Source organism: Lepidothrix coronata, unplaced genomic scaffold (genome assembly GCF_001604755.1).
Source record: "Lepidothrix coronata isolate B3197 unplaced genomic scaffold, Lepidothrix_coronata-1.0 Scaffold87, whole genome shotgun sequence".
NCBI lineage: Eukaryota > Metazoa > Chordata > Aves > Passeriformes > Pipridae > Lepidothrix > Lepidothrix coronata.
In genome coordinates this window covers 3,572,726-3,594,376 of record NW_016690267.1, presented here as the reverse complement: position 1 = coordinate 3,594,376, position 21,651 = coordinate 3,572,726, and the positions used below count along the sequence as shown (strand labels likewise).

Sequence of the window (21,651 nt, the reverse complement as noted above, 5' to 3'; positions counted from 1 at the left end):
GACTTCACCTGTTCTGTCTAAAATTTCCAAACCTGCCCCTTGTCTTTGGACACTTTGCACTCTCTTCACTGTACCCTAAAGAAAAAAACCTTGATAATCCTCCAGGGGATTTCTGCTCAGCACACTGGTTGTTCTGGTGCCCATTTTCAACCCTGTGTCTATGCCTAAGTCTAAACTGAGTCTAAGAAGGCTCACAAAGTCTTGGGGTTCTGTCTTCCAAAAAAAGTTTCCACAAGATCCACCAGCTGTGAAGGCAGTTTTGAGTATCCAAGGAAGTAAAAGATGTGTGATATGTATGACTGATTAAAACATACTCTGTCACAAATAAACCAGGGATTTTGGAGCATTATGGCTTGTTGGGTTTTGAGAAGATCTGTGTGCTTAATTGATGTTGCCCTCTAAAAATTCTGAACTCTAAGGCCAGAGTAACTATTTAAATACACGTACATTAAAATGTATTTAGTCTATTCAGTTAAACACTTTCTAGAGGAGATAATTAAAACACATAAAGACAGAATCTTCTGGCCCTTGTGTAGGGAAGCCTTGCTGCTGACACGAGACAGGGCAATGCAGACACATGTCTTAATCTTAGAATCCAAAATTTGTGTAATGGACTGAAGAGGTTGTATTTCTCTATTAGCGGTTCCCAAGGCACCAAAAATCCCAGAGGACGTCCAAGTATGTTAATTTTTATCCCAACATGGAATCTTGCAGGTCTGAATGGCAGCGCACAGCTGCTGGGGGCTTTCTGAGCTCTGTTACAGCTCTATAATCTCCAGGCAAAACAGAGGAAGGAGTTGTCATTGGCAAGTGAAATGTTCAAAATCCGTGAAGTGTTTTATTGTTTGAATGATCAGCCGTGGTCCCAGCTGTTTTCAATTGGAAAGATCACAAAAAATGTGATAAAGGTAGTAATTTAGCTTTTCTTTTGGTGAGTTGCAGCTTTCTTTTTTTCTAACAAGTACTTACTGCGTGCAAATGAAATCTGTATATTTAGGAGTATGTACAGAAACAACAAATCATGCCATGGTTGTTGCAAAAATGAATGTTCCTCTACGTCTGGCTTATGTTTGTTTGTAATTGCTTGTGTATATGTGTAAATAATGATTTGCTGTCGGATTTTGAACAAGATGTACCACTTTGAGGTAGCAAATGTCCTTAGGTAAGCTGCTGAATGAAAATTACCAGATTGTGGATGTTTTCATTGCTGCTGTCTCCTAATCATCAGGGAGTCTTGAAACCAAAGAAAATATCCCTGCAAGATCTGGCAAGGAATGGAACAAAGTGCTCCTCTTATTGTGCCAGAGCTTGAGAAAAAGAAGAGGATGTAGAATGGAAATGCTGGCAGGTCGAATGGATGTAAAAATTAAGTTGCAGAGCCTTGTGCTGTCCATCTTCTACCTCAGCCTGGCCCCAGGACTTTCAAAATCCATATGTATGAAGGTACTTTGAGTCCCCAGGGATACAGAGCTAGGAAAGATGCAACACTTTGACAGAGGAAAACATGGTTTCTTGGATGGATTTTGGTTTGAAATGTGGTCCTGAGGCCTTGAGGTGAGGGAAGAGCATCTCTGACACCTGTTTTTAATATCAGTACCCTGAGTATACTGTGTGCTGTCAGACAGAGGAAATTTAGGGTGAGATTATAGCTATGCAAAAGGGAATTTGGAGCTATGGATAATGGGCCCCAAAAAGGTGAGAGAGTCCCTGGTATGAACTTAATGGAAGGAAGAAACGCACCTCATGCTTGTGAAATATAATTCTTCCTCCTGCTCCCTCTTGCTGTGTAGTTCTAAGTTAAAAAGCAAATGCAAATACTAATCTTGACCTTAATTTTTAAGCAATAATTTGTTAGCAAAAGAAAGTAATTTACTGATTTAATGATACTAAATAAGCAAATGTGGATTAAAAAGTTCCTAATTTGTCAGATTTCTATATCATATACCATAATTCCAGTGTATGAATTAGCCAAGTGCGGGAGACAGGTCATGTCAGCAAATTACACCTAATCCCTGCTTATTTTACTTTGTGCCTTTGTGAAACTCTTACAAGAGAGGAAGGAGAAATCCAAGCTTGGATCATATCTGAGGGAAGGTGCTTTGGGCAGTGCAGGTTTTACTAAGGTCAGTTTGGGGTCAAGGTTACAAGTGCTGGCATTAAATGTTTAAAAACCTTAAATGTTTGTTTAATATTTCATCTGAATTTCTCTTCAGAAGTTCAAATTTAAAACTTTTGCAGTAGTTTAATTTGCTTCTGTACCCTATTAAGAGGAAAAGTAGTTCTCAAACTCCCCTGGCCCCTTAGAGCTAAAATGGCAGAACTTTTCTTCAAAGACAGATAACTTATTAATTTCTGGAGGTGTAAGATGGTGTGAGGTTATTTTAGTTGTTTTGTGTCCCCCCCTCCCCCGTATGTAAGAAAAACCAATAAAGGGAAAACCACGACTAATGGATGTTTTCTGTTTAGCTCCAAATCAGTTGAGACCTCTGTTCCTTCTCCAAACGTTTATGAAACAGTGAATTGAAGATTTTATAGAAGTAATGAATAATGATTGAGAGATGGTTGACCTGCATGGCAGTATGCAGATGATGTATTATGAAGACATAGGAGCAGCTGCTCATAATAATTCCCCTGTATGTGGTATGAAGGAAGAATCAGAACAGTTTCAGTCCAGTCCCATTAATCTCTTGGAAGTGGGGCAGAAGTATTTGCTGATCAACAGTGTCAAATCCTGCAAAGAAATCCACTAGGATGAATTGCAGAGAATTTTCCTTGCTTCTAGCAGGAGGTCATCCATCAGGGCTCTAAGTCCCGTGTTAGTGGCTTGCCTTGAAACGAAGCCTGTCTGACAAGGATCCACAATTCTGTCAGCTGACAGGTGGCAATAGAGGGTATTTTTCCTGGTCTTTCAGCCAGTATTTTTAGAAAAATGGAAGTTAGACATTAAGCATTTGTTTTCAAAGTTCACTGAGTTAAGCAGTCGTTTTTTTTTTCTTTTACATCGAACAAAAAAATATTTAGATATTTTCGTGTCAGTATTAGATTATACATGGTTCTGAGATTTCCTGCTGCTGTCTGACTTCTGACTTAGTGATTTTCTTGCTGCTCAGTTTCCTGTCAGTGCAGCTTGTAAAACTGAGAGGGATTTCTGGAGGTGGTTGTTTAACTCACCCGTTTTCTGGAGAGCCATAAGCTTAGCTGGCCTGTTGGGTATTCCCTTTGTGTGTAAAGGCATTCCCTCACAGACAGAAGTACCACTTTCTAACTTTCAGAGAAAGCAACATGGGTGTTCAGAGTTATGGGGTGGAAAAGTTCGGTGGGCTGTGACTTTGCTTCTTTGTGGAGGAGAAGTCACAGCTCTGCCTTTACTGGCCGTGACACAGGTCTACAGTTGCTTATGGGACTTTGGGGATATGGTGAGGCCTTTTCTGTTGAATTTCTGTGTAATTCCAAACAGTGTGAACTTTTCAAATCACTTGAGAAGTGCCCCAGATGGTGTGACATTCTGCTTCATGGGAAGATTTGAGAGTATTCCCTTTGCATAATCTCTGGTTAACTATTTCATTACGTTTGAAATGGGAGAACACCAAAGCCAAGAACTCTGTTGACATTTTGGTGGTGTTTGTTTAACCTCCTAGTGCACAGGCTACATTTGTTGAAAAATATTATTCTTACCTTTGCAAATCATCAGTAATTAATTCCCTTGGAAATATCTACTGCTGCACACAGCCAGCTTGGGAGGCTGCTGACAGATCCTAGTTTTACATCAGGTGCTAACAAATTGATTATTAAATTTCATAACCAACTGATTTATAGCAACAACTTAATTTCTGCATCTCTCTAATGTATTCCCTTACTGTATTTTCAAATAGTGCAGAGCAGTTGGATTGCTTAGTTGCTTCTAATGGTGAATTGTGCACAGCATGTAGGATCTGAATGACTTCCTCAAAGGTTGGTAAAGGATCGGGGGCTTGCCAGGTGCACAAAATATCAGCTGGTTTTCAGGTGAGATATTCACATTTAAGATTGTCCTGGTTAATTCTACAGGCTTTTTAACTTTGACTAAATTACCAGCTACACTTACCAGCACAGTGAGGGTTTTCTGGAATGGCTGTGTGTCTTGCAGTTGGAGCAGTGAATGCTCAAGCCTCAGTCATGCTGTGAAGGATAAGCAGTGACTACATGCTAATGTGGAGCAGATCACATTCAAGTCCCAGTGCCTGCTTCAATTGTGATGGTAGACCACATTAGCTCACTTGATGTGATGTAAGTCACTACCTGAAGACATTTTAAGGAGATATAGGGGGAAATTTTCATAACACTCTGCAGAGTCTTAACTGTAGTGTTTCCAAAAATATCTAATAGGTGCCATGGTTAGAGGGAGCACTTGGTGATGTCGACACCAGGAGTAAACACTACAGAAAATTTCCTTTGCTGCTGACATCTTTTGTTGGCCTTAGCTGTGCCTTTGATGTAGAATTACAAACTATTTTAAACCAAGGGGGGATTTTTTTTTTCCTTGGGCTCAGTAGGAAGCCCTAATGCAGATCGCAGCGATGTTTGTAATGAACTTGTGAAATCAAGGTCATAGTTCTGCTATCACTTAAAAAGACTCCTGCCATAAAGCAAAGCTGTAGTGCCAGATGTGCAGCGTGAATTGTCATGTATCTTGAAAATTTTGTCCCTGCATAATGATACGTTCAGTGATACAGAGCTCTGCACCGTTGAGATTAGAATCTGTCATCTGTGGCTGAAATTCATAACTACACAGTGGCTGTTACACAGGTAATCTCATTCATTTCCTGGTGTGCAAATGGCCAGGTCACAAAAACTTAGACGACAATTTTCAGTAATTGGACCTTTGTTAGCAGCCTGACGAGAGACACCGATGGCTTAATGGACATGGATCCCAATCTGAGAGGTGGTTTTTCCTGACCTGAAATGAAGCACAACAGCAGCACTTTTTGATACAACCCTTTAGGTTTCTTTTCTGTGGTGTTTTCTGGAGAATTTATTTTTTTATTTTTTTTTTTTTTTTTTTAACATTTAAAACCACTGATGTGAATTAAAAATAAAGGAATTCTGAAAGGGAATCTGAGGCTGCCTTTTCAGTAGGATAATTGTTTAAAATGTTTCTGTATTTATTTTTTATATTTCTTCACAGATTTTTCCAATAGAATATTGTAAATAATGTTAATTTTACAGTCCCTTAAATTTTAATTACTTTCACTTTAAAAAAAAAAGAGAAATGTGCTTTGAAAAATACAAATCTCATAAAATGGATTGAAGCATAATTTTATTACTTTTATAAAATGCAATTAAATGCTCTAACAATTAAAAAGTGACTACATTTTATAGTTTTATAATTCTAGAATCATCTTTTTAATTAATTGAGCCGACAGATTTAGGTATAGAGTGTGTATTTTCCCTCTGGTAGTTATTGTGTAATTAGTAATAATGAAAGATATGGCAGTTTGGATAGGTGGAATATAGTTTTGGTTTTTATATGAATTCTTTCTGTCTGTGATCTGCTATTTCATAGTGCATATGACAATTATTAACTAGAAATATGATATTTTAAAAAGTGCCATATTCTGTTTTGGAGGGAATGGCAGTGTACTTTTTGTGTTGCTGCTGTATTCATGTGCTGCAGTCCTCGTACGGGAGGCTCTTATACCAAAAACTGCATCTGTGCTGGAGAAACTCGTTCCTTTTTCCCAGCAGATGCACAAATCTGTAAATTAATTCTTGCTAGAGCTTTTCATAAACTCTCAGAAGAGATGATGAATCATCCGGAGTTCCATGCGCTCTCAAGCTTCGTGCAGCTTTGTTTTCCTCTTGGCAGATGCATCTCGAACAGGCAAAATGAACTGGGGTTTAAAACATTTTATAAAGTAGGCCTCAAAAGGTCAGTTACCTTTTAAAGGATATCATCCTGCACTTCTCAGTAAATAGCCTGCTTGTGCTGTGTTGATTGAGGCTGCAAAGATCAAAAAAAGAGCTGCCTTTTTTTGCCGGTTGATTTGAGCAGAAAGAGGGGACCTTGCCTTTAAAAGGATAGTCACCCTTCATCTTCAGTTTCTTTTGTGGATGTAGTATATATGTTTAGATATTATGTGTATCAGTGTCACTGACCAAAAGGCAAATCAGAAATCCAACGCCTCAGAAACTGAGCTTCCCAAAGCGTGCAGATGTTTCATTCTGCTTCTGAACCTTTTGGTTAAAATTGTCCAAGTTGGCACAAGGACAGATATTAGATTAACTTCTTATTAAAGCAGACTAGACTGCTTACTTCCCAATGAACTGGAAGTCAAAATTTACTTTAATAAGAAAATACAGCTGTTTATGTCAGTCCTTATGTGGTTCTTTCAGTATTCAGCTAAGGTGTGTTTGATTCCTCCTGAAATGATTTTTTGAAAACTGGGCTGTCAAAATCTGGGGTTTTCAAATGTGCCTAAAGGAATCTGATTACTTAGGTTTGTTTGACAACCTGGGTCTTTATGTTTCACATTCTTTTCCAGAATTCCTTCTGCAAATGCTCAGAGTTGCAGTATTTATGTCCTTCAGTCATGTGGGAAAATGGTCTGACTCTGGGTCTCCTGTCATCCTTTGTGTGTAGGACTGTGTGGAAGCAACTGAGAAAAACAAAGGGCAAGCAGCTATTTTTCCTATCTGTGCTTCATTTATTATCTTCAGAATTAGGGTTTATGTTGAGTGTTGATTTTGTATCATGGGATTTGGCCAAATGCAGCAAAGACATAATAGGCTGGAACGGGCTAAACAAATGTGACAGATCTTAATACTGTGGTTTTAGGACATGGCAGGTATTAGTGCAGGAATGAAAGGGATTTCTATGGCCATCATTATTTTGTGTGACTTTTCCTATTTAAATATGTCAAGGCCAGGAATACCAGATGCAGGCTCTCAAGCCTGAGGTTCTCAGCTCAGGTAGAGCTTGCTGAGGTCTGCTGCGTCAGGGTCTGACTCAAGGACGAGAACACACTGTCAGTGCCAAGGTTTCCTTAAGAGATGATGCAATCTAGCAAATGCAGATCCATCTGAGGTCTGAGAACCAGAGTCTTTGCTGTGTTTCATAAGGATTTGGACAAAGACAAGAAAGAACAGAAAGGGCGTTTGTCCTTGATCTGGCTGTGGAGGTTGGGAAGGCTGCAAGGTTTGTAGTATCCTGAGATTACACTGGAGACATCAAGGAGTTTGAAGTTTTCTGGACCTGTTTTTTCAATGAAAGAGGTATGTGCCAGCCTAGGTTCTTTTCTTTGGTAGAATTTTACCCTTTCAAGTTCCTTTATCGTGGCATTTCTGTTTAAACTGAGTTAACTGAGTTCAGCGAGGAAGGATTCTGTCTCAAGGATCTCATGTGTATGGTGTGCAGATTTCCCACCAAAGATGACAGCTTCTGCAGAATGTTTTCATTTTCCTACTTGCATTTTTTAGCAGCACACTTCACAAGCTGCAGAAGTATAAAATGTGTAGAGATGTGCCTTGTGTCTTTATTTCTTAATCACTTGTCCCCTACCAACTGTGCAGGTGTCATGAATAGATGTGTACCCCATAAAAGAGACAGGAGTTGCTCCTCTCCTTGGTAAAGTTTCTTTTCTAAATGCTCTGCAAGGGGACAGTTTCCTGATTAGTAACTGGTAGAATAGTGGTGCTGTGTGGCATTTTGCCTTTTATTCTGTACCCTTTGCCTAAGAGTGACCTGTGTCCCTGAGGGGCTTGGCTGGGCTGGGAGTGGGGTAAGTGGAACCAAGTGGAAGCAGCTGTGCTGGGCGGTTCCTTCCCCCAGAAACCAGCCAGGCAAATCCCTTACACCTGCACCCAGGGCACACCTGGGCCTCGTTCACACAGGGGTATAACAGCATGTGTTTCACGGAGCTTTCTTTCTCCTGTTTCAATTTACTCAGGCCCCTCCACATCCTGATCTGCAACGCTGCCGTGTTTGGTGTTCCTTGGTGCCTGACGGAGGACGGCCTGGAGTCCACCTTCCAGGTGAACCACCTGGGACATTTCTATCTCGTGCAGCTTCTGGAAGAGGTTTTACGCCAGTCATCTCCTGCCAGGGTCGTGGTGGTGTCCTCCGAGTCCCACAGGTTGGTGAATGTTACCTTTCATTTCACTTCAGTCCTTAGAGAACAAAACAGTTGTGGCAAAACCACAAAAGTTTCTGAAAATGAAGGGCCTTGCTCTAAAGCATTTGCCTTTGAATAATCTTTTTAAAAATAGAAGCATTACTAATGCCTGTGGATGTTTCTGGATTTGGCTCTGTTGCTGGATAAAGCGTGTTCTAGTTTTATAACAGTATGTAGATATTTTTTTGATCATTCTTTGTGTGAATGCAGATTTTCGCCGCATTTCAGGCCACTCATTGATTTTGCGAGGAGATGGAATAATAATTGATTAAATCTGAATGGCATGACCTATATTGATTTGTCATTCAACAACTTCAACATCTTAGCAAGAAGAATGTGCAGTTATTTTAGCAGGAGAAACAATGCAATTAAAAACTGCTAGATGAAATCCAGTTGTTTTATAATGAGAAATTAGGGAATTCAATGCAGACATTAGCTGTATAATTGTAAAATGGGAAGTAGTGTAGTTAATACATATTACAAATCTGACCATGCCTCTTTTGGTGAATTTTTTAATTAAAATGTTAGTTGCTCGTCTTTTCTACTGCCAGAAAAGTACAGTTGGAAAAAGAGATGCTGATGAGGTTTGCCTTATTTCGGGCATGCTTGTGGTTTTTGTGTTAATAAGTGAAAAGATGGATTTGATTTAAATAAAGTTTCTTGTGCAAAATGCATGCCCCAATTCTAAATTCTGCTGGGCACAAGCCACTTACTGCTTTCTGATTTAGTTCAGGGACTGCAGGATTAGACCTATAATGTCCAGCTTTAAACATTACTGTTGATTTCTGTTTTACTTTTGGTCGTGTGTAAGAGCTCTAGCAAACCAAAAGGGAGAAAGTGTGGTAGGTTTTTTTTTATTTTATTTTTTATTTTCTGCCTTCATATTTCTGAAATGTTTTAGTGACCCAGAATGAAGCTTATTTTTTTAATCATGTTTCCATAAAATGTAACCCCGGGGACCTGGTAGAGAGAGACCAGCCAAGGGTCGGGCTGAAACCTTTATCACTTCCAAACACAGGGGCTTATGGTATAAATGACACACTGCAGATAGATTTACTTTTACCATTTTAAATTTATGATGGCTGAAATGAAAGGAAGCAATAGAAAATGCCAGTAATAATCCTCCCTAGTGTTAAAAGACATGAAATGTCTAGTAATTAGGTGGTAACAAAATCTGGACATCCTTATCTTTGCAAATCACACCAGGTTTGTGAAAGCAAGTAGCAGAGTCCTGTTAGGAGTGAGGGCAGCTACTGCAGGGCAGGCGAGATAGCTCTGGAAATAAATCTGCCAACTCCAATCACTTGCCAGATGTGGAGGGCACAATGGGATACGTATAAATGAGCTGTTATTTAATGGGAGATTATGTTGAGTTGTCAGCTGCTTGTTCCCCTTTGTAAGTTTGTATCTCTGATAGTATTTTAAATGACATCTTTGTTTTTTGCTGCGTTAAGTGCTGTGTGTAACCAGAGCTCACATCTCTGGACGTGTTTATCTGTGTTTTCGAAAGCGTTTTTCAAGTGCTCGTTGCTAAGTCAGTGAGATCAGCCAAGGTTTATAGAAGCCCATCAAAAAATAAGTGACTGTCTATCTTTGAGTAAAATAATAAACACAACTAGTGCATTTCCCTTTTTTCTAGGGGTCCAATTAATGTGTTACTCTGTACCTTATCACTTAAACTGATCATTTTGAGTAACTATGCTTTTCCCTCCCAATCTGTTTAATGACAAGAAGTTGATGTAAGGAGTTAGTTAGGGTATTATTGGGTAGTTGTACTTTCTGACCTACTTGAGAACTCTGAGCCTTAAACTATGTTGTTAAACAAAGTGTTGGTATCTAATTACTTCCATAAACCTTGACTGGATCTTTTTGCTGGAGTCAAGACCCCCTGTTAGGGGAAATATAAAGTCCCCTGTTTGCAGAAAATACTATACCAGACTGCTCCAAGGCAAAATATTTATTTGCCACTCTGGTTCTTTGTTCATTTCTAGTTAGTTCTCTGGATTCAGCACAAATGAATTTTGGTTAAATTAAGCTTTTGGGTACTTTAAGCACATCGTATTAAAATCAGAATAATAAATAGGTTGACTTTCCTTCTGTCTTTATTTCTGTGTTGTTAATTTGATTGTGCAGCCCTTATCCTCCTGAATTCAATGAGATTGGCAACATAAGTAAGATTGACTCACATAAGCACTTGCAGGACTGGACTCAAAATATGCCTCTGTGCTTCCATTATACAGTACACCCAAAGTGTTTTATTTATAGATTATTTTTGGTGTCATAAATGATTACTTGAGGGATGAATATAGGAAATTCCTCCCAGAATAGTCCTGTTAATTCCAGAAATGTATTTTATCTCACTGAAAATTATGAAAGAGAAATTTTGTTGTTGAAATTGAAGGGCTAATTTTGCAAGAACATCCTGGATTCCTCTTGAGTTCAAACACTATTTGAGTTCAAATACTGTATTGCTTTTCTCTGAGTGTATTATAATTCTGCTCACAGAATGAATGTAGAAATTCCAGCTGATCTCTTCATTTCTGGGCATGAGATGCAAAATTAGTGAAGATATTTTAAAACATTTTGCTAGTGTGTACTATAATTATGTTTATCCCTCTTCTCCCCAGCTGATTCTGAAAACTCTGAGTATTAAAAAGAGCTTGCTAAATCCTTTTTATTTTTAGTAGCTCTTCTGAATGAAACATAGATCTGTAACTGAATGTAGTATTATTTCCTAATATTAAGATATACCAGTAAATTGATAAATCAAATTGTGAGAGCTAGGGGGGGAAATGCTGCATGGAAGCTTTCTTTTCTTCATCTAAATGTCTTTAGAACATACACTACTTTGTTATTAAAAAAAAAAAGGAGGAAAGAAACAAGCAGCTGGTGTTTAATGACTCTGTCAGAGCCAATTAAAAAACATCAACTAGTTACTTTGATTTGTGTTCAGCCATGCCGTGGGTATACTTAAAAACATTATACTCTGCCAGAACTCATTTTGGCTTTGTTTGCATTTATCTTTTAAACATATAAGACTATTGATGGCGAGTTACCAAGGTTATAACCCCTTTATATTCATCAATTTTTAATCTAAAAAAAAAAAGTCTAAGAGGCAGTGAGACTCATCCATAGTTACTTGAACACTTAAATGCAAGTGTGCAGTATGTGAGCGCTGGATGAAATGATCAGGGGACGGGAAGAAGGGGAAATGAAAGGATGCTGGGTTTCTCTGCTCCTACTGCAGAGTTACTTTATCCTACATTATATCCTTCGTGATTGTGCTTTTATGGATTCATGGCAAAATTTTTAAATTTTTTTTTTCATTCGAAATAAAGTGATTTGTAAGTTGTCCTCTCTAAGTACAATCCCTTTAAATCATTTAAGTGTTTTTTGACTTGTTTTTATTTATCGTTTGCTTTTACTAATTATCCAATAATTTTTCTGCCATATTATGTGGAACTACTCCTTGAATCTCAGGCAATTTCTGGTAGATGCTTTCAGCTACTAAATAAGCTGTTGTTTTATGTTGGTTCTGGCCAAGTTCTACTCTGGTGCCTACATTTTATGTTGTTCTTAATGAGAGTGGAATTAACTCTGGGGGTTTCTAAGGCATATTTACTGGTTTTTAGATTTACAGAAATTAAAGACTCCTCCGGAAAGCTTGATTTCAGCCTGCTTTCTCCATCTAAGAAGGAGTATTGGGCTATGTTGGCCTACAATCGCTCCAAGCTTTGCAATATCCTCTTCTCCAACGAGCTGAACCGACGCCTTTCTCCCCACGGGGTGACGTCGAATTCCCTCCATCCTGGAAATATGATTTACTCCTCCCTTCATCGTAACTGGTGGGTGTACACCCTGCTGTTTACCTTGGCTCGACCCTTCACCAAATCCATGGTAAGTGAATGCCTTAAAGTATTTTACAAATCTTTTTTTTTCTTTTCCCTTCAAATCAAGGGAGAAAAAAGTTATAAAAATCCAGATGTATGTATCTGCTTTGACCTATTGCCTTTTGTAACCGTGACCCTGATTTTAATGACGAGCACTGTTGCCAAGATAGTGCTCTGGAAGAGGATTCTTCAACCATTTTAGATTTGCTTTGTCAGTCTTCAGTTAAGGAACCTTCTAAGATGGAGTGCGCGACCCCCTTGTTCGAATATGTGATTTTCACTCTGATTAAGGATGTTGTATGTCTTAGGTGCAGTTCAGAGTTATTTCTGTGCTCACTCTACGTAAAACATCAAAAAAATTGCTTTGGCTTTTAAGTGGAATATGTTGACTGCATTTTCTATGTAAACAGATGCCCTAGTTAGAAGAGATACTACAGACATTATTAATGGCTGAGGGAAAGTGCTTTCAGTGGTAAAAGCACCTTCATTCATATTTAAAAAAAAAAAAGCAACAGCCCAACAATCTTCTTGATTCTTACAAAGTGCTGAAGACAATGGGTGTTTTCCATTTGTCTCCATTGGATTTTGGACTGGGACCATGACATAATGAAAGGCTACACAGTTCTTCCATAGCCAGTGTTATGAGTCTTCATTATATAAGAATTTGCAGCATCCTGAGCGGTTGGAGAGGTTACTCTTATCCCTTGAAGCTCTGAGCCAGGTTATTTGTAAGGAGTCTGAAGTATTTTCTAGGCAGAGGATGACTTTTACTTCACCGAGAAGTGACTTCTTTCAACCTTATAGGCTGTTTCTCACTCCTTTTTCATTGGCAAAGAATGGTATTCCCAAAAGGGTAGCAGGGAGAGAGAGTCTCTGTTGAATGTTTCCAGTTGGGAATGAGGGAAATGAAAAGATCCAGACCCTGCAGAACTCATCTAGGCATGGCAGTTTATTTCAAACCCAAACACCAGACCCCTTTCACAGAAGACTTCACAGCCAACAAGGGTGGTTGTGGTGGTTTTGCATACTGTCTCTCTTAGCTGGTGGTGCAGATCAAATTAGTTGGTTTTATTTGAAAAAAAATCAGAGAGGAATTCAGGCAGAGGGATCCATCCTTAAGCAGCTTAATCTACCATGTAACCTATAGTAACTGAGCAAATCAGTGGTGGAACCTGTATGTAGAGCTGCACAAAAGAATTTGCTTGTGGATTTCAGTATCATTGAGATAATGAAGTTAATCTTAATTTATACTGAGATCGTGTATGTGGACAACACTCTGTTTAAAATCAGAGTTTTAGTTTTTAAAACTCTGTTTACATGTCCATAAAAGAACAATACTGGATCTTCATTAAGTCTCAGGGAGCAAAAATACAAACAGTGCAGTGTGTTGCACTGACCATGGGTGCATTGTCACCTCTAACGCCTCTGACCTCTGCCTGCAGTCTGCAGCCTGTACATATGCAAAACCTATTTATGTCCACAAGATTGATAAGTGAGCGTTCTGGCACCTTGGGACAAGTAATAATATCTTTCAACAGCATGTTTTCTTGACCAGGACCTATAAAATCATGCCTCTGCTGTGCTAGGGATAGTTTGCAAAACAAATTCTTGAAGTTCTCCTGAGGATGTGTAAGTGAATGCTATCAACGTCCCGTGAAAAGGATCTAGTCTGTGGACATTTATGAATTGTTAGTTTTATTTGCTCTGACATATTTTTGCAAAGAGAACCTTCAGTGTTTGTTGCTCAGAGAATCTTTTCCTCTATGGAACAAAATGAAAGACCAGCATTAATTTTGAATTCTTTAGAACAATTGATAGATTTTTTTTTTTTTTAATAGTATCTATGTATTAATAGTACATAAAAGAGAATACAAAGCACACTACAAAAAATAGCAGCATTGAATAACAGTGCACTGTAGTCCAAGTCAAATCAGTTCTGTTAAGTCCTTCATGTTTGTATTTCACTGAGGTTATTTGAATGTCATGATGGAGGGTATGGCCTGAGGTTAAGCATTGGTTTTACAACTCATATTCTGATATGAATTATGTTCCCCTGAACTTTACCAATGTTTCAATTGCCAGTGAAACTAGAAAAGTGCCCCTTCCTGGGTATGCAAACAAGCGTTGCTGAAATTCTCAACATCATCAGTGCAAGAGTTTCTATTTTAAGGTTTGTAGGGAGCAAATGACTTGCTACTGCTTCTTTTTTGGGGATTGTGCTGTCACCAACCTGGAATAGACTTCGCTGAGGACCTTTTTGTGGGCTTCCTTTCAGTGTTTCTGTGGGAGCTCACCCTGGAGTTTAGATGAGTGTTTTGGTCAGAATATTGGGAGTGATCTCAAAGCTTACAGCTGCAGTCCCAAGGTGGTGAACTGTCCTTTCCTGTGTTTTCCAAGGATGTCTGCATTGCACAATGAATGCAGCAATGATGCAGCAGCATTTAAAGTAGTTTCAACTGAGCTGGGCCCATAACTGGAATGGAGAGATCTGTGACAAGGTTGTGTGGAGAGAGGTAAGGTCTGTCAACTCAGGCAAGGTGCCACGTGGGTGTGCCTGTACCTCTTTTGATCTCTGAGGCAGCTGCAGCATTTTGGTAGGTGGAGAGACTAATCCTTTCTGGAGCCAGTTTGAAGCTGTTTGCTATGTCCTGGACTATCCTGGGGTCTGTACAGATGCATGCATATGTGTGCATATATGCACACACAGACTCCAGCTGCACATACCTGATCCTAACTGGGGCCTTCTTGTATTATTGTTGTAAAAGCTGTTAATAAACAATATTTACATTTTCAGTTTGTATTTCACAGAGGTGGACTTATGTATATTCTGAAATCATCTGTTTAAGGTTTACTTACTAGAAATTGTAACAGTTTAATAATTATTCTGCTTTGTTTCCAACAAAGAAGAAATATACATTGTGTATCTGAAATGCATTTTTTTTTTTTTATTGTTCACTTCTTGAGTGTTGAACAGCTCCTCTTTGGTTGATGAAGACACAGTATTTTCTTTAGAAATGCACACAGCTGCCTACCACAAGTCACTATTTTGGGGAGAGGTGATGCAGCCTGAGGTGTGTGGCACTTGGGGTATTCAGCAGGATAGAATTTAGCTGAGAAAACAGTGCTGGTAACTGTTCCATTTTGGCTGATTCACAGAAGCACTGAGAGTCAGTATCCTGATACTGACTTTAACACTCTTATTTACCTGTTGGTTGTTATTTGCTGCTACTTTGGTAGTTTCAATAATTAGGACACTTTAAGCAGAACCTTAAAATAGCTTGACTCCATAAAGAAAAGGTTTGTGGAGTTTTTTCTAAAAGAACAAACATAGATAAGGTTTATCTGTCTTTCAGTTGTGAGGCTTTTAGTGGCATAATTTTAGTTGCTTCTGTAAATGATCATACCTTACTGCAAGAAGAAATGCAACTTCTCATTTTTCAAACCTGTTTTATGAGCATAAAAATTGTTCTATGTTTGTGCTACTTATAGTGAAGTCTTCAATTGAATCACACAGCTGTCTGGTCAGCTTTTCAAATGTAACACAGTATTTAAATCACTGGTAGTTGTAGGTGTCTGGGAAGTAGTTTTTTTAAGCAGAGCACTGGAAACTCTTTTCATTTTTTCCCACCCACCATTTTTCAAGATCTAAAATCCACAAGGATTTCTATGCAGAAACGGAGAACAAATTTTTTTGTAGAAAGAAATAGTTGCAAGTAAATTACCATTTTATTATTGTAGTAACTCTAGCTCTACTAATGTTCAAAGGGCCTCTCTTACTTACCACTATATAGTTACTCAGTGAGTTGGAGACACTTATAGTATAATTAAATATCATTTGAAACAAGTGACCACTGTAAATAACAAATTGGAAGAGAAACTCTGAAAGTAACTGTGTAAGGCCACACATGCTTTGCTGGTTTGATCCAAGGCACTAGGGTTTTGTTGGGTTTCTTTTTCTACCTCTCTTTTATGCTCTTTCACTCTCTTCTCCTCCTTCTCTCTCTTCCCCTCTCTCCTTTTGTCTCTCTTCTTAAAAATTGGCCCAAGAAAAGTTTGACTAAGTTGGCTTTTTTTTTGTTTTAAATTAATGCCAGTCATTCAAACCCCATCTGATTTGTGACTATTTACATACAAGATTAAAATTAAATACATTTATTGTAAGTTTTGAGCTTACACTGAGTGCACTATCTAGTGTCACTCCCAGGTGACTTTGTGAGTGTACAAAGGCATATAAATTTAGAAGTGGAATGCCATTATCACACGCTTGTGATAGTCTTACATAGACCCAAATATTTTTGTTGGCAGGTAACGGAGCAGAAAGAATATCATGTGTTAGGGTAGCAAGAGCTTAACAGATGTTTCAGTGAACTGAATTTTCAAATCCTTTTACATTAAGAAATGGCTGGGGTTTGGGGAAGTTCTGAGACTATTGGGTTACATTTCCTGTTGCAGTGCAAAGCCAACCATTGTGCTGGAGTTTTAGCAGATGTGTTACCCCCTTTTAATGGTTGGGAATAAAACATTGGTTCTGTTGCTGAGATATAAATTACAACTAGACCAGCTCAACTTGTCACCTTTAAAAGCCAGTTAGCTGTGGTAAGACCATTCTGCCCTTCACTTTTCACTGTGTAAAAGACTGATGCTTGAACTGCTCTTTGATTTCTCCCTCCACCCCCAAAGATAGTACCTTTCCAGAACTGGATTTTTTTATTTAAAGTATTGCTATTGAGGATTATAAGGAATACTTCTAAGGGTCCCAAAGTCTTCTGCATGTCTAAGTTTTATATAAACCATGAGTTCTTGTTACTGTGATATTATTCTAGGAGTGCTTGAGGCAGTTGGCCTGGATTGCAGGGCACATACAGGCAGGAGGAAACCCCGGTGCCTACAATGGTTTCACTGGGTTTACTTTCGCCGTAGGTTGGAACGTCTAAATTTAAATTTCATGTGATGATTTCACTCATGCCTAACATCAGCTTGGATATGCTATTCTGGAAAGAAACCAATCTGCATCTACAGGAGTGACTTGCTTCTACCTATTGGTCACATCTGTTTGCTTTTGACAGCAGCCCTAGAGAGGCCCCCTGCAGCCTCATCAGCTCTTCACTTTCTCCCCTGCTCTTTGCTGAAGAAGCTGGAATTACCCTTAGAGCTGAGGATAGTATTCCCTCCCTAAGCAAACATTTTTTTGCTGTCCAAAGATCTGTGTGGGCTGTGTTGAGTTGATGTTGGCTACCATTACTGAATTCACAGTTCAGGCCAAATTCTGCCCACAGTTGTGCACGTTCAGCTCCAAGAGCAGTCATGGGCAGGGTGGGTTATGTGCATGTTTGAGCATAGGATTTGGTGTGTATTTCCTTCCTTGAGACATTCCTGAAAATGCACTGGGTTTTCTTGAAAAGCAACAGGCAGTTCTTTTTGAAAAGAACCTCACAGTTTAGGTTGGATCAAAAATGTCGAATTTCTTTTCTCAATTTGAGTCCTGGGCAGGAAGAGAAAGAGGATGGGAGAGTGAAAGGGGGCTGACTACCTACTGGATATCAGTAGTTGTAGAGAGCATAAATCACATGTGCAGTTCTCCTGGTTTATGGATTAATGCCTGAAGTGTAAATGCTGAGGGGATGCTAAGCTCTATCTCTTTTTTTAACACACAGGTTTGTGGACTGTGCCTATAGTACCATGGCAGGACAGTTATTTTATTGAACTCTGATTGCATATGCTTCCTCACAGAAAACTCCTATTTAGAATGGACTGAATTGGGTAAAAGGAATGTGGAAGAATATTTTGATTTGTTGTAATAGGATGGCAAAGAGATGCCTCCGAGGTAGTTGTTGATCATTTTACATGTCCTACCTGCTAATAAAATGTAATATAGGCTGGTTTATTATCAAACTTACGTTTAACTGATACATATTTTAACTTCCTGCTAAAATAAATGTAGCATGAAATATAAGGGCAAATTAAATTCGTCCCCTGTAACCTACACACCACAGGAATGGTCTTTATGAAAATGTATCCAGGTGCCAAACAGAACAGCTCAGGGTCTCAGTGTGCAGGATGGTGCTCAGGGGGAGCAGTGGCCATGGAATTTGCTGTGTCCAACACACCCCCGTAGCTGTTTTTGGAGCAGCTCTGTTATGCCCTATAGTTTTGTGGACAAAGTAAGGAGTTTCTTCCTGTCCCCCCAGATCCTTGCAGAATTTCGGAGTGCCTCGTCAAGTCTGTGGGCAGCGAGGCAGGGAAACGTTTGGTCCATAGTGTTTTATCTTACAGGCAATTAAATTAAAATTTGAAATTAAAAAGAATATTTCCCCATTTTTTTCCACCCTGAAAAACTATCTTTTGATTAAAAAGCCATGCACCTTGTGGAATGTCTTCATAGAGGTCTGAATTGCTCACAAATGTGACTGTTCTGTTCAACTTCACGTCCAGCCTGTCTGATGCCTTATCTGGTCAGGTGTCTGATGCCTGAAATCTGAAAAAATTGGCCTCATAGGTAGTTAACAGCATAGAACCAAATATTTCTTTCTGAAACTTGCAGAATGTCAGTCTTGCATTCAGTTAATTTAATTTCTTGAGTCAAGATTGTTACACTGTCTAGAAATAAACCTCCTTGTTGAATCATGATGGAGGGATTAAATTTGTGGGTGTAAGCTGCTTTAAAAACAAAATACGCGTTAATTAAGAAAATGTTTTAAAAATAAATCCTTTTTAGTTTTGCACTTTATGATGCATCCATAATTTCTTTCTTGTCTGAAAGCCCCAGACTTTCCTTCACCATGCTTTTTTCCCCATGTGTTCTTTTGCAGTCATCCAAAGAAGATTTCACGTTCTTACTTTTTTCTTATTTTTTTCATATTTTTCTTATTTTTTTCTTTTTTTTTCTTATTTTTTCTAATGTTTTTCTTATTGTTCTTCTTATTGTTCTTCTTATTGTTCTTCTTATTGTTCTTCTTATTGTTCTTCTTATTGTTCTTCTTATTGTTCTTCTTATTGTTCTTCTTATATTGTTCTTCTTATATTGTTCTTCTTATATTGTTCTTCTTATATTGTTCTTCTTATATTGTTCTTCTTATATTGTTCTTCTTATATTGTTCTTCTTATTGTTCTTCGTTTTTCTTTTTTCCTTTTTTTAAAAATTTTTTTCTTGTATTTTCTTATTTTTTTCTTTTTTTTTCTTAAGTTTTTGTCTTATTTTTTTCCCCTTCCCTTTTGCCCACACTCACCTGTGGAGCTCAAGTGCACCTGAGGTGCTGTGGTGTCTCTGAGGTGCTGTGCAACACTGATCTGCTCAGAATGGAGTTGAGAAACCATAAGGAAGGAAATATCTGTTGTATTATGAGTGTTGAGGTGCTTGGGTGACTGGAAAGATGTTGCACTCAGATAGAAACAGCTGAACAGGATATTTAGTTTCTTTTTTGATCCCTTTACCTTTGTGGTTTTTTTTTTTTTGGTCATCACTCTACTCACTGTTAGGCATCCTTGTTCTTGAGATCTTTTTCGTACTGAAACATCATAATTTGTTTTCTTTGCTCAAGAATTGATTTACTACAATAACTGTAAACAAATAAGGTTTCGATTTTTCCATAAACAAAAATGACTAAAATTTAGACCTGTGACTTTGAACAGACTGTAAAAAAAGATTTTTTATTTTTTTTTAAGTGCTTAGACAGTGAAATTCAGTACATCCAAGTTACTTGAAATTCTAGTGTCCTGTGACTTTTTTGATTTTTTGCATTGGCATTTATCTTGCATATTGCTGTACAGGTATTCTCTTTTTTGATTTCAAGTATTCAAAAGAAATGTGGAATTTTGTGGAAAAAAGAAAGGGCTCTCCTTCTGGGAATCTGTATCTTCACAGTGCTCTGTGACAAATTATTTTCATGGCTTTATTCTCTGTTGTCAGGGAAGAAAATAGCTAATAACAGCACTAGAAAATGTTTTGGATTTATATGTACAACCTCTTGGCCTCCCTTCCTTCTCCTGACTGATTAGAAATAAGTTGTTCTCTCTCAAAAGTGGGTGTGTGGTACTGTGCTGCATAGATATAATGTTAAAACTCTGGTTATGGACAGTTTGTGACACTTCTGGTTTTGTGGCCACACATAAAAAATTTTCCTGTGTAGTTCACCTAAATCTAATATTTTTTTTGACAAGCGTTGCTAAGAAAACAGCAAAGGCATTTATCATAGAGCTTTGTTAAAAATAATAGATTGGCAAAGGGAGTGTAAGGCAAAATACACTGTGAGGAACTTCTCTGAATGTATTACATACTTGAGTTGTAGAAACCAAAAGGTAAAGGTGCATATTCATATTCTTTTTCTGGCTTTAGCTCTCGACAGTAGCTTCTGCTGGGAATAATCTAGTTTGAAATTAAGTCTTGATGATTTTTTTAAAAAGCTGAAACAGATTGCCTCTGTATGTCATGCATTTATTTGGTGCTAATGCAAACATATGTCTGTTAACTTAAGGAAAGTGGAGTGATGGTCTAAACCACTTTTATGATATGTGCTGGCCTAGATCTTAATGTGTCTACAAACTGAGGTAGTAATTCTGCCTTTGCTACTGGTTTTCCTTTGCCCACTCTTAATCTGTCTTCAGGTTATGCTAGATATTGTTATAGGAACAATTTTAAGGAGTTCCACTAAACAAAAGGACTTTCACAGAATAAGTTTGTACTTTTTACCTAATAAGGGTTTAACTTTTGATGAGTCTGTGGCTGAGTGAGCAGTGAAAATTGCTGGCTGAACTCACTGTGCACTGCTGAAGACCAAATGTGAGTGTGCCCAAAGTGCTCCCTTGCCTTTTGCTTTGTTGCAGAGCCCTCTGTGTGCCCTCCACTGCACCCCTGAGCCCTCTGTGTGCCCCTCTCTCCACATCAGAGCCCTGGGGGTGCCCCTTGCAGCCCCCCAGATCCGTCCAGTGACAGTCACTGCAGATGAGGTGACTCAGCCCTGCCTGTGACCCCAGAGTTTCTCATTTGTGAGCCTGAGCAAGGTCACTTCCACAGTTTGTTGTAAATAACACAGTAGGATCCAGACCTCCTTATTTCTCAGCTAGCACATAAATCACAGGATTATTCATTTCCTTTAATAACTAGAGAGTAATAGTGAGAACATTTTTATGAATGAGGTAACTGTAATCAAAGCAAAGTCAATGCACTGTAGTTCATGTATAATGATCCAATGATCTGTTGCATTCTAGAAAGATGGTCTCCAATATTCGCGGTGATAAAATGTGAGTTTTTAGCTAGCAATGAGTTTTTAATCACTTTTTATAAAAAGAAGTAGTCCCTAAAAATTAATTAATGATTTTTAAATTTTTTGGACAACCATAGCTACTATCCTGTATGGCAGAAGGCTGGAACATCCCTCTCATACAGGCTGAGATGCTTGTTCAGCCCGAGGAGAAGAGCTTTCAGAGAGGCCTTAGAGCACCTTCCAGTACCTAAAGGGGCTCCAAGAGATCTGGAGGGAGACTTTGGACAAGGGCATGGAGTGACAGGACAAGGGGAAATGGTTTCAAACTGACAGAAGGTGGGGTTAGATTAGATATTGGGAAGAAATTCTTTCCTGTGAAGGTGGGGAGGCCCTGGCACAGGTTGCCCAGAG

At 38.5% G+C, this 21,651-nt stretch overlaps 1 protein-coding gene across 1 annotated transcript in view; it reads left to right on the top strand.

The window, feature by feature from the left end:
* The window catches only part of WWOX (WW domain containing oxidoreductase), a 495,868-nt gene that overhangs the window by 110,367 nt on the left and 363,850 nt on the right, over positions 1-21,651 (top strand). Inside the window, exons 7-8 of the mRNA XM_017820961.1 lie at positions 7,926-8,111; positions 11,783-12,047. Coding sequence (XP_017676450.1) covers positions 7,926-8,111; positions 11,783-12,047 — 451 coding nt within the window. The remainder of the gene's footprint in view (positions 1-7,925; positions 8,112-11,782; positions 12,048-21,651) is intronic.